We start from the raw sequence: 14,021 nt of genomic DNA on the forward strand, positions 1-14,021 counted from the left end.
TTTTCCTATTACTGCTCTCTCTTTCTCTCAACCTTTCCCTCCCCCTTTCTTCGTCACCAATATTTCTCGGACAGTTGACTCACGACTCGACTCGACTCTATATGGCACCCTGCTTGCTTTGATATTACCCTTTTCTCGTTTCCTCTCACACCCTTATTCCCTTTTTTCTTCTTTTTTTTTTTTAAGCCCGAAGGAAATCACGATTCACCATCCAAAATTGTTCAAGCTTTAAGGTCTCTCTATCTGTGTGTGTGTATGTATATGTATATAGTTGAAAAAAGATGAATACGAGAAGTTTTATCAATAGTTTGATGTCTTGTCATTTAAAAAAATTCAAAAGATAAATCGGTGCACCAATTTTTTTTTCTTCGAATCGTTCTCCCGAGGACTCTTCTCTCGTCCTCGTGTAATTAACAAATTATTATTATCCAATTAAAATGTCAATTACAAAGCGATTGTAATTGTTTTCAACTAATACAAATATGCTTAAGAGACATTTGTATAAGTGAGAAAATATATAAAGTATAAGTAAAAAAAAAATTACACACACATACAGAGATAGTATATATCAGGATCTGTTCAAAGAATAAACGAAGAAATGATATAAGAAATTCTGAACGTACCTAACGTATATACCATATATAACATATATACATATATGTATGTATGTATGTATGTATACGTATTTGGTCTCCTCGCACTACGCAAAAGGCTGGAAATCATTTCACAGCGTATGAATAAGTGATTCGCATGCGGTGCTTGCTTCTTTCGTTCCGGGCGTTGCACAGACACGACGGCGCCAATATATCTGCCTACCTGCCTACCTACCGACCACCCCCTTGTGCCCTCCCCCCTCCCCACGATCCCTCTTCTTCACCTCTTACTCATACTTCGTTTTCCTTCCCTTTCTCTTTATTACCATACCACATCCCTCTATATCTATATCTCTTCCTACTTTGCGCTTTCACTCGGTTGATACTTTTGCCCCACCTTAATCGTCTTCTTCTTCTTCTTCTTCTTCATCTTCATCTTCTTCTTCTTGTACGCTTTATGCCTTCTTTAGCACCCGGGTTCTGGTTAAACTCGAAACTTTTCAATCCTCCTCTCGTCGTTTTCTTATGCGCCCCGTTTGAGGATTCGTTATTGAGCCCACTAGAATCCGCGAAATTTAAACTTCCAACCTTAAGAGGCTTTCTTACTTTTTCTTTTTTTTTTTTTACTTCATTTTTTATCCCTTTCCATAATGAAAACGACGACGAGGAGGAGGAGGAGGAAGAGGAGGACTAGGACGAAAGGGGAGGGGGAGGATATGACGACGATGGTTTTGTCGCGTGTCGTGTTGCCAGGAAAAATAGGTGAACTTTGAACGATTTCTTTCAGTTGGTTGTATATTTGTGAAATAGGGTCGCGAGACTGTGATAATCATCTTCTCCATGTAATATTTATATGTATATTTTACGCTCGTTATATGTCGTTAAAACGCTTCGACGTATTCGAGCAACGTTATATTACTTTATCTAATGACTCATACGTCGCACCATTAAAAAAAGAAAAAAATAATATAGAAAGGAAAACTATTGTGGATCCTTCTAATCATTTATAATTATATTTTTCTCACAATCAGCGTAGAATTATATCAATGCATATACGTGATATATTTTTATTTTAAAATATTTCGAATTTGTTTATTTATATTTTATTTTATTATTTTTTTATTATTATTTTTAATATTTTATTATGTTAAAATATTTCGAATTAGTTTATTTATATTTTATTTTATTATTTTTTTATTATTATTTTTAATATTTTATTATGTTAAAATATTTCGAATTAGTTTATTTATATTTTATTTTATTATTTTTTTATTATTATTTTTAATATTTTATTATGTTAAAATATTTCGAATTAGTTTATTTATATATATGTATTAAAGTTAACTAAAAGTTCGTGCGTGTTAATTAATATTTTCGAAAGTAAAGTAAATTTTACGAAAAAAACAATCCGTTATGATGCAATTTCGAAGTAAAGTTTCGATACAATATACGCACCGAACTTTTTGTTCACCGTAATATATTTGGCATCATTAAAAAAAAAAAGGAAACGAAAAATATTCGATCATTCTTATCTTTTATAATTCTATTATTCTCAGCTAGTAATATAAATATGTTTATTATAATTTGAAAATATCTCGAATTAGTTTATATATATATATGTATTAAAGTTAACTAAAAGTTCGTGCGTGTTAATTAATATTTTCGAAAGTAAAGTAAATTTTACGAAAAAAACAATCCGTTATGATGCAATTTCGAAGTAAAGTTTCGATACAATATACGCACCGAACTTTTTGTTCACCGTAATATATTTGGCATCATTAAAAAAAAAAAGGAAACGAAAAATATTGGATCATTCTTATCTTTTATAATTCTATTATTCTCAGCTAGTAATATAAATATGTTTATTATAATTTGAAAATATCTGGAATTAGTTTACATATATAAATGTATATAATTTGATATAGATTGTTCGTATTTATTTAACTAACAATATGGAGGTCCAACATCTTCCGTTTAAAGGGTATCTCTTTAATCTTCTTTATCGTCCTTTTCGTATTTTTTTTTTTTCAGGTGCGCACGTTGTTCGTGAGCGGCTTACCGATGGACGCCAAGCCTCGAGAACTGTACCTGCTGTTCAGAGCATACGAGGTCAGCACACGAATTAACTATTATTTTCTTTTATTTTCTTTTTCTTTCCTTTTTATATCTTTTTTTCCCCCTTTTTTTGTTCCTTCTCTTTCTCTCTCTTTCTATTGTCTTCTTTCTTGCACCCCCTCTACTATTTTATTATTCATCGCAACAGTAGGACTGACACGTAAGGGAGTAGAACTTAATCGTCTCGTTTTTTTTCTTTTTTTTTTCTTTTTATTTCTTCTTTTGGTCCCTTTTTCTTTTTCATTTTCTTTTTTTTTCTTTTTCTTTTTTCGGTTTTTCATTTAATAACTTGTTCTTCGTTCATACACGGAGGGGGTGGTGGTATACATTGAATAATAAAATAAAATAAAATTTTTATAACGATATCGATTATTATCGATCGATTTTTTTTATTATTTTTCGATTTCCCTTTACGATCAATGATAGCGCATAGCACGAGCTAGCGAATATAATTTTATTTTTTTATTTCGTTCCAGGGTTACGAGGGATCGTTGCTGAAGGTTACGAGTAAAAATGGGAAGACGGCGTCGGTGAGTTTGATATTTTAAATAATAATTAAATGAATCGTTTATTCAGACAATTATTTTATAATCTTACCTTTCGCGATTATTTAATCACGAAGTTAGTCGAGAAACCGTGCAGGAATCAATTATTACACGAGTATAGAATACTTTTCTACAAATTTGTACGATAAATAATTAATTGTTCTTCGATCGAATTAAATATTTGAGAAAAATAAAAAAGAAACAACAAAATCCCACTTTATTTTCCCCATATACAATACTTTTTTATAATATATTGAGTTAAGGAGACTTGTATTTCCCTATGGTAACGTAGTCGGAAATAAAACAGCAGGGATGATACCGAAATATAAGAAAGTTACGAACGTGGTGGTTGGGGGGGGGAGGAGGAGGGACCATCTTACCTAAGCCATCGATCCGAGTTCCATTTTCGTTAGAAAGTATTCAAATATTTATCGTAAGACACAAATCTACTAACTATTGCAATGATATTAAATTAACGATTTTTTGCAATAGAACAAAAAACAATATTAAATATCAATATTAATTTACGATTTACGTTTAATTACGATAACTTCAAAATCACGTCTATATTATTAATACAAATTGAATAATATTTTTATTAACTTAATTATTAAATTATTTATAATATATTTATAATTTATTAAATCATATAATAATTTTTTATTAACATTGAGAATACGAAAATAACGTTTCGAACGAACACGTGATCAAACATTTTTCATTATCGCGAAGTGTAATAATAAATTTGTGCAAACCTTAACACGCATATTCACCTCCCCTACCGCCATGTATGCGCGCGCGCGCGCGCGCGTTAGCAAAACTTAACCTTATGGTGGTGATGATAATGATGATGGTAGTGATGGTGGTGGTGATGGGCATTGAAATTCGTGGGTGTTCATCGATCCGAAGTTATAATACACGTATGTATAATATATAAAACTTAGATGCAGAGATGCACGTGCATAATGGAGTTACCGATATAAAATACAACAGTTCGGTACTATCCCAAGAGTATAAAGAGGGATGATGATGTGAAAAGTAGGACAATGGACCCAACTGAGAGTGAGAGAGAGAGAGAGAGAGTTAACTTCGGAACGTCCATCTTACGTTCATCATAATTTATTATATTGTCAAACTCGTATAACATATTTCTATTTAAAGGACACACACACTGATATATATTCATGAAAAGTTTAGTCTATGGAGGTTTGCAACGTCATATAAAATAAGTTTCTTTAGTTGTAATCTGTTGTTTCCAGTATACGATTCTTACGTAAACTTTAGTTCGTGTCTTGTCTTTAGTTTTCTTAGGAAAAAAAAATAAAATAAAAGAAAGAAAGAAAAAACAATTCTCGCGGAAAAGTTACGATCAAACGCAAAACTGTGTTATACTTTACCGACCGCATAAGTTTATCCTACACCACCACCACCACTAACCACCACCACCTGGCATCGATAATTCGTGGAATATTTAAAACGACCTTTCTCGTCAAACGTACTAACGCAATGAATAATTCAATGATTCATTCTTACAAACAATATACGCGTGTGCATTGAAAAACCGAAACAACAAAATGAAGAAACGTTTTACTATCGTTAATAGGAAAATAAGATTATTCGAATAACCGATTACTTTTCCTTTCTTTTTTTTTACTTAATATCATCGATAATAAAATGATTATATCGTGAGATTGATTACACTGATTATAAAAAGAACAAATTTCATTTACAATTTCAGCCGGTTGGCTTCGTGACTTTCCATACGAGGGCTGGTGCGGAGGCGGCCAAGCAAGATCTACAGGTAAGAATCCGATTTATTGTATTGTGAGAGAGTGCTTAAGATAAAATAAGATAGGATTCAAGTACCCGGAAAAAAAAGAACAAAAAAAAAAAAAGAAATACCTTACCAGTAAAATCCTCCATCTTTATCTATCTATTTATTTTGTACATATACACACATATATATATATACCATATACCAATCATATGTTTTTAGACGATACGTGCCATGGAATGTTAAAATCCTATGATATTTATCTACATACACCCCTCACCCAACCCTCCCCCACCCCCTCAATTATATTAAAACACACACGTACACACATACACACACACATAAACACATATATACGTATACTGTTTGATTTTAGCGTATATTTTGCACGGATTAACGCTATTTAGTATTTATATTTGTTATATCCTCCCTTAACCACCCCTGGGGTTCACTTTCATGATCCAAGCTTCTTTCATCTGGGGAAAAAAAGCTGCAGTATCGTTTTTCTTTGTTTTTTTTTTTAATTTATACCACCATGTACTAAAGTTAAATAGTAGAGTTTTTGTGTTTTTTCTTTTGTTGTTGTTGTTGTTCCTTTTCTTTAAAAAATTTTTCATAAGAACACTGACCGTATAATACGTTCTATATATTTCCCCCCTTTCCCTCCCAGGAACGTTCTCGTCGAGTAAATAATTTCATAGTTCGTGTAAACACAGTTACACACACACACACACACACAGAGTTTATTATTCGATAAAATTATAATCAAATAGATTAAAGCCGATTTTACTTTACTTTTATCGCGTATAAATGAAATTTAACGTTTTAGCATTCTTTGCAATTTTTTAAATGCGCCTGACCCTCCCCCACTCCCACCCCTGACTCTCCCCAGTCCTCCTCCCCCCCCTCAACTCCTCCTTCTCCTAACGTAAGCAAAAATTACCACCGTGCTTCGATTAACGTTGGTTTTATGCGCCGTTAGTTATTAAACTACTTTCGTATTTTACAAACTAATTGTATAGACGAGAGAATTAGCGTTAGGTGGTAGGCAGGCAGGCAGGTAGGCAAGCAGGTAGCCTAGGTAGGTACTCGTGTAAGCGTTTCTCAACGTTCATAAATATATTCCTTGTTCTTTTCTTTTTTTTTTTTTTCTATTTTTTTTTTCTTTTCCCTCAAAAGCCCACTGATTTGCGTTTGAATCGCGCCCGTTGTTCCCGTAAGTACACCCTTTTGCAGTCAGTAATTGCGAGCATCAGTTTCTACGAGAAGTAGGTTAGAACGACGCTTAAACGTCATGATAATCGTTTGAAGAGTATATAACTAAAGAAAGTAAGAGAGAGAGAGAGAGAGTGAATCGGAACAAAGTTCAATATTTAATTCTCGTTACGTAGTAAACGGCAAACGGGTTTACCCATGTAATATTGATGAACACCGTTTAAAATTATATTCGCTAGGTGTATTCATTTTTATTTTCGAAATACCACTTCCCCCAACCCCTTTCATCCAATTCCTCTGCCAACCCACCTTCCCCTACCCCTACTCCCCCTATTCCTCTCCCGAAAAAATGCATCCGTGGAATTAATGTTATTTGCAAGACCAGATTGACGTCAGCATTCCTAATATTAACTTTGACCCGTTCACGAACGGACGCGGACCACACGAACGGTGATGGTGGTGGTGGTGGTGGTGGTGGTGGTGGTGGTGTTGGTGCCATGTTTTCAAAGCTTTCGGATATCGCTTACGCAAGCGATAGAGCTTTCTGATATATGTACTACTACGTTGGATCTGGTATTATATAAAATACCATTACCTAGTGGTAAATAGGGTGAAAAGGGAGAGGAATTTTACGATCTCTGATTTTATACATTACATGTAGGCATAGGTACACGTATATATAATACGTATTAGATATTTTGATCTACTACACCACTGCAACCGAGCTCACGCTATATTTTGCAAGTATGCAACAATAACAGCAATAACGATTACAATGACAATTATGATGATAACAATAACAAATCGATATAACAACGACAATGATTTAATAGAAACATCCTATTGTCGGATGAACACACATATCTCGCTCTTTCAATCCAATTTAAACGTAGAAAAAGGACTGAGGAACGATCCACTTATTTAATACCACATACGCACATACGTGCTCCTCTTACGCTGAATTCTTACCCGTTATTACTCCCCCTCCCCCAAACCCCTAACCCGTCCACCCAAGACCCTTTTCCGAACCCTCGTGATTGGCACTACCTGTAGATGCATTATTGTCCGATTCATCGTCGCCATTATATATATTATTTATACATATGCACAAAAATATTTATTCAATGATGTATTTATAAAAATCTAAGAATAATTTAAATATCCGAGGAGTATAGTTTTCTTTTTTTATTACGAAGATATTACTATACGTCGTCCTGGGGGTTTAAAAAAAATAAGGTTGAACATGAAAACTTAATGCGATGGCGACGATGGAAAAGGAGACGTTTGCTGAAATGTTGAACGAAAAAGCCTGACCCCATTTTCTTTCTCTCTCTCTCTCTCTCTCTTTTACCACTATCTATCTTTTTTCTGTCTCCTTTTTTTTCTTTTCTTTTCTTTTTTTTTTCTTTTTCTATCTCCACACATATTCACGACCCCAGCTCTCTGTACGTGTGCTCCCGCCCGGTTTACTAATTTAGGGAATCTATTTCCAGCAGGGGGTTAGATTCGATCCTGATATGCCACAAACCATACGTTTGGAATTTGCAAAAAGTAACACAAAGGTTAGCAAACCCAAGCAACCAGCCGCTGCAGCAGCCACCTCGCACCCTGCTCTGATGCACCCTCTAACTGGACGTAAGTATGCACCGCCACTCATTCACTCGCTAACACACTACTCACCTATTCTATTCACCCACTGCACCGATTGTATAAAGAGTATTAAGTATGTACTATATATATATATATTTATATATATAAATAATATATTTTATATATATATATATATGTATATTCTATCCTATTGTTTTATTTTCCTTATCATCTATTTTAAATCCCTCATACGAATATATATACACTTATAGGTATAATAATAATATTATTTAATAATATAACAATAATTTTTGAGACCATCTGTTATTTCATTTTATAATCTCGTGTCTAAGAAATTAGAAACAATGAGAGATAAAGAGAAAAAAATTTATACGAATTATTTAATAATTAATTTTCTAGAATAATGATCGAAGAGTGAAAAATTCTCTTAACCGCGTTATTATTATTTTATCAGCGTGTAATAAAAGAAAGAAAGAAAGAAAAGGTAAGGAGGGACGGTGGTGTGGGTGGGTGGGTGGGTGGTAGGGGGAAGGGGGAAAAAGGAAGAACGAACTGTAACGTTTATCAAAGCGGTTTTTGCGGGTATCGTCGTTCGTTCTACTATCGTACCATGCGCGGTTCTACGCGAAGAGTTGTTTTATCGATTGGTACTTCGAAACATGGCAACTCTAAGCCATCAACAATTTCACTTAAATTACTCACCGTCACGATTGATTTAATCGTCCCTCGTTGTAAATTTATTGTCCGGAATATATGGACGTTTGTCGCAAACGTAGTAGTAGGCACGTTAGCGAGTTTAAATCCGTGACATTAGTGAAAATCTTTACATCTTTTTTTTTTTCCTTTTTTTTCTATTTTTTTTTTCTTTGCATACGATATATGTGCAACCGTAGAGACATCATTTACATACGAAAGTTATTTTCCCTTTTTCTAAGAAACAGGTTGCAAAACGTACGATAAAAATCAAATGCAAAATATAATACGTAGAAATGAATCATTTTAAATGGGTTACTCGTTTTTCATTCGTTTACATTATTAAAAATAAATAATATATGTCAAACTATTATTAGAAACAATATATATATATATATAAATGACGAATTACGTTTTACAAGATAATATTATAATATAATTGTATTTAAATAATATTATGAAATATCTTGAAATAGTATAACATACGAATTTGTATCGAGAAAAACATTAAAATTACATATACATATATATTATAGTAAAAAAAAAATTGAAAATGATTTACAAACGAAGATTATTATTGTTTTAACACGAAATTTTATTCCAGACATAGGAAGTCCATTTTTCGCTGGTGGTCCTGAAATATGGCATCATCCATTGACGGCATATTCAACGGCCGGAGAATTACCTGGCGCATTACAACATGCAACGCTGGTGCATCCAGCGTTACACCCTCAGGTCCCCGTACGTTCCTATCTTTGACTATCAGCAGACAAAGCTCTGGAGCCGCCGACGAGCGCCCCGATGCACGTTAGTGATACACATGATCGTTATATTCGATTATTGAATCATGCGGTGTGCCCAAATAGGAAATTGAAAAATAAAATATTCGACGTTCATGAATACGTCAATTTCATTGACTGAGTGAGAGTGACTCAATGATTAACAATCAGACGATGACTATGACGGTGACGATGACAATGATGATAATGATGACAATGATGAACATAACCTATACCTAACGCATCGGGTTATTCTATCTCGGATCTTTCAATTTCTATATCTATTCAAAATTATATATTTGTTTGACGAATGATATCATTTGTATTAACGTAGAATTGTTTTTAGAAATAATTGTTCTAAAACGTTTTCTAAAAGAAATATATTTATACGTAAAATACTATAGATAATTGAATTTAAAAAGAAATTAATTATATATACCATATTAATATATATAATATATATACTATATTAATAATGGTATAGAAAATTATATATGTAAATATTTCTCTATCGATAAATTATACTTTTTATAAATTATCGATATTTATATTATTATCTTCTCTCTTTTGATATTATATCACAAAATGTTTGAATTCATTTCAGGCACCCATGTCTTTACCGCATCCAACGACTTTAACATCAATACACGCATCCCTGCCACACTTTTTACCATCACCAGCATTGGCATCACCAGTTGGATCGCCCTCGTCACAACCAAATATTGCAGTTAGCAACGCTCCATGTTCAACACTGTTTGTAGCTAATCTCGGTCAATTTGTATCAGAACAGGAGCTCAAGGACATCTTCAGCAGGTCAGAATTTCTTGATAATTTTTATACGCGTACACGAAATTTTACGGATTGATGATAGAGATTCTTCTTTTTTTCTTCTCTTCTTTTATTTTCTTCTTTTTTTTCTGGTTTTTTTTTCTTTTTATTGTTTTGTTGGTTCACACTGAACGATTTGTCCGCAACAATAATTTTGTAACAAATTTGGGCGACGATTGGACCCAAACGATTGGAAAAAAAAAATCGAATTCTCGTCTAGTTTATAATAATCCGACTACGAATGATCGATAAATCGATCGATCGATCGATCAATTTAGAATAGCATCGATGTTGGAATTTTCAAAGTTGACAGTACGTGATCAGCATATTTTTTTGTTCGTTTCTCACACTCATTTCATCACTTTCACACGAATTCGCTAATCGAAGACCAGGAAAACCTTGGGGAGGGGGTAACGAAAAAAAGAAAGCTACGAAAAATTTGATTCTTTATCGCTAAAACGATCGTTTTACAATGGTAACCATTCGAAACACCCACATCACAGGACCTACGAAATTCCAGTGTAGGTTTCTATGCACCTAACACTATTTATCTTCTCTCTCTCTTTCCTATGCACCACACGCGTGGCACCGTTGGCCGAAAACGATGATAAACATTATGCACGAACTATCACCGGCAATTATTGCAAGCAATTACTAACTACCCTTAACCTCCAACCACCTAAACCTTCAAAGCAAACCTCCGCATATCTCCCAAACCAAAAAAGACCCTTTTAGCAGTAAAAAAAAAGCACGTTTTACTATATTTACACTAACTACCCCAATATTCACCCAGTACCTACCCTCAACCCCCTAATTTCCGCATATCTCCCAAATCAAAAAAAAACCCTTTAAGCAAGAAAAAATCACTGTAACATAAAACTTAAAAAAAGCACGTTTTACTATTTACACTAACCACCCTTTTTCTTCACCCAGTACCTACCACCCCTCAACCCCTTAATTTCCGCATATCTCCCGAAACCAATAAGAAACCCTTTAAGCAGCCAAAAAAAAAGAAAAAAAAAAAGAAAAACCTCTGTACAACTAACAAAAGCACGTTTTATCTTATTTATGCACAGTTACCATGGTTTCTCCCGGCTTCGTATGCACACGAAGGGAGGGTCACCGGTGGCCTTCGTCGAATATCAAGACGTACGCTACGCGGCACAGGCGATGTCCGCTCTCCAGGGGTCCCTTCTCCTCTCCTCCGACCGAGGAGCGATAAGAATCGAATATGCAAAATCAAAAATGGCCGAGGTGGGCTTTACAAATTTCTGGATCGAAGTAGGTTTCATTTTGTCTATGATAACACAACCAACAATATTACCGGCTTCAATTTATTCATTCTATATCTTCTTTTTTTTTTTATTTTTTCGACTCTCTTACTTTTATTATTATTATTGTTATTGTTATTATTATTATTATTATTAACCGTGAGATATATACATATTTATATATATATGATATTTGAATTACGCGCGCAAATTTTACCCTCGATGGTCTTACTTCAAGTATTTTTTATATAAATAATTATTTATTTATTTATTTATTTGTCTACGTACACGAATCTAAGCCACTCGGATCCTTCCCAATCCTTCTTTTCCACGTTCATTTTTTATCTAGCATCCCCCACCGCCCCCCCCCTCCTCCCTTCGACCCACAAGTTAACGCACACGCCTAATGGTTTTTTTTTTTAATGCTGATTAGCTAGCTAATTCCTCCTACCCCGCACCGATTCTAATTCCATCATTGTAATAAAGAAAGTAGAAGGATATTATAATAGTACAACGATCGTGATCTTTTCTACGTAGCATTATTAGACATATGTAGGTATGTGTGTATGTATGGATGTATGTATGTATGTAGGTACATTGATTATTTTTACAGAAGGGATGTGATCACGAACACGACATTGCATTTTTTGTTTTTTTCCTTTTTTTTTCTTCTCGTTGGTAGTTATGCGATATAAATTGGCCACGTTGGATCATAGAATCCGCCATTATTTTTTGCTTTTGGGTTTTTACTTTTCCTCTATCTTCTTCTTCTTCTTTCGTCTTCTTTCGTCTTGTTTTTGTTTTCTCTCTATTTCCGATGTTTAATTTTTAAAGTTTGCAGTCGCGATCTCATCAAATGCGTCAGATGTTGTTCAACAATTTCCATTTTCTTTTCAATTTTAACGTTCTAGGATTTACTTTTCGCGAATAATATTCGCTGATTATTATTATGTAATTGTATTTGTTTTTAAAGACCGTTTTTTATCTCTCGCTCGCGCTCTCGTCTTTTTTTTAGATTTAATATTACGGTTAAATAGCTTTGTTTGTTTGTCGATTAAATAATTTCTTTTAACGTATGCTGTATAAAAATGTTATAAACAATAATAAATATATTGGAATATTCTTATTAAAAATAAATTACTTCTTTTTTTAAATTTTACAAAATACGTTTACTTATTGTTAGATCAATTCGAACGATATTCGAGATTAAAAAAATAAAAAAAAAGTATTCTTAGTTAATTTTGTAATTTTAAATGTTAACAAACGATTAGGAAAAAAAGTATCAAAACATTTCGTCTATTAAAATCTTTTAGTAATAATATTAAACGAAGTTATACATTTTTAAATTATTTCAATTTTATTCTACACGTAATTCTGGGTTTGGTAGTTTAGGAAAAAAATTTTATTATTACGAATTTTTTATTTATCCGTTTTAATTAATAAAGAAGAACAGAACGAGGTATATACAAGAAAGATCTCTTTTGTAATCACATAAAAATAATAATAATAATAATAATAATAATAATAATAATAATAATGACAATGCAACTAATGCGTTCTGTTAACTTTGAAAATTACTTTATTTTGACGTTTCCATTTATTTTCCGTGATTCTCTCTCTTCGTTCCTTTGTTATTATTATATTTCTCTCTCTTTCGAGCAAAATGATCAAATTAATTCCGATTTTTAATATCAACGTAATAAACAAACGATATACGAAGGGTTGATTTAAAATAACAATAATTATAGTCGAATTGCAAAATTATTTTCCGACATTTTTTAAATATAAACAAAAAAAGAAATAGCAATTTTATTCGTAGATAGATAATTTAACAATTATCAATTAAAAAAGAGAGATTCTAATTATTTAAAATTTATTTTCTCAGGGATCAAAGAGAGAAGAAAACGGGCACCATTAAGATCGACATTAACGGCATATAAGAAGAAAAAAACGAAGAAATAGAAGAAAAAAAAGAAGAAGATAAAGAAGAGGAACAAAAAAAGAAAAAAAATAAAGCAAGGGAAAAGTTATATGGCATATTCTTACCACGAAGAAGAAAACAAAGAAATGTGCTGGGTGTTCATAATAAATTGGAAGATTTCGTTACGGGGTTAGAGGGATGGGGGGTTACAAAACATCACTAATAACGTTAATATATAATGATAAAATTATTAAAAAAAAAAAACAACGGGAAATGCAGCACAAGAAAATAACAAAAAGAACACGACAATGGGTGGGTGGGTGGGGTTGGGGGACGGGGGATGTTACATCCGGCGTTCAAATTTTCCAATTTCGAATGGAAAATAGAATAGATAGACGCGTATTAATCTATCGTTAAGGGAAACACATAACATACATAAATACATACACGTACACGTACACGTAAACGTTTACACGTTAAAATACAAATAGAGAAAAAGTAGGAGGAGAGAAATTGGAATGGTAGAGAGGGGTGGGGTGGGGGTTAACGAGAGAAATGATTTTTGAAAAATAAAAAAAGAAAAAAGGGGGGGGACGGGGTGAGTCGTTCCGCCTTTGATCCTAGTGCATCTCAAGTAGATAAATTTTGTAATTTTATTCGGCGCAATGGCGTTGGT

The 14,021-nt window shown here is 33.0% G+C and overlaps 1 protein-coding gene across 2 annotated transcripts in view; it reads left to right on the forward strand.

Moving 5' to 3' along the window:
• LOC122517190 (protein couch potato-like) overlaps positions 1 to 13,493 on the forward strand; it is a 31,346-nt gene extending 17,853 nt beyond the window's left edge. Inside the window, exons 2-9 of one of the 2 annotated variants that reach the window (XM_043635613.1) lie at positions 2,625 to 2,702; positions 3,185 to 3,238; positions 4,992 to 5,054; positions 7,736 to 7,877; positions 9,151 to 9,287; positions 9,930 to 10,138; positions 11,230 to 11,434; positions 13,310 to 13,493. In XM_043635613.1, coding sequence (XP_043491548.1) covers positions 2,625 to 2,702; positions 3,185 to 3,238; positions 4,992 to 5,054; positions 7,736 to 7,877; positions 9,151 to 9,287; positions 9,930 to 10,138; positions 11,230 to 11,434; positions 13,310 to 13,342 — 921 coding nt within the window. In that variant the 3' untranslated portion in view covers positions 13,343 to 13,493. The remainder of the gene's footprint in view (positions 1 to 2,624; positions 2,703 to 3,184; positions 3,239 to 4,991; positions 5,055 to 7,735; positions 7,878 to 9,150; positions 9,288 to 9,929; positions 10,139 to 11,229; positions 11,435 to 13,309) is intronic. The other variant, XM_043635615.1, reaches the window with a different exon arrangement.
• The last annotated feature ends 528 nt before the right edge of the window (positions 13,494 to 14,021 follow it).

The sequence above is a fragment of the Polistes fuscatus genome, unplaced genomic scaffold, assembly GCF_010416935.1.
Source record: "Polistes fuscatus isolate 324 unplaced genomic scaffold, CU_Pfus_HIC Scaffold2, whole genome shotgun sequence".
Classification (NCBI taxonomy): domain Eukaryota; kingdom Metazoa; phylum Arthropoda; class Insecta; order Hymenoptera; family Vespidae; genus Polistes; species Polistes fuscatus.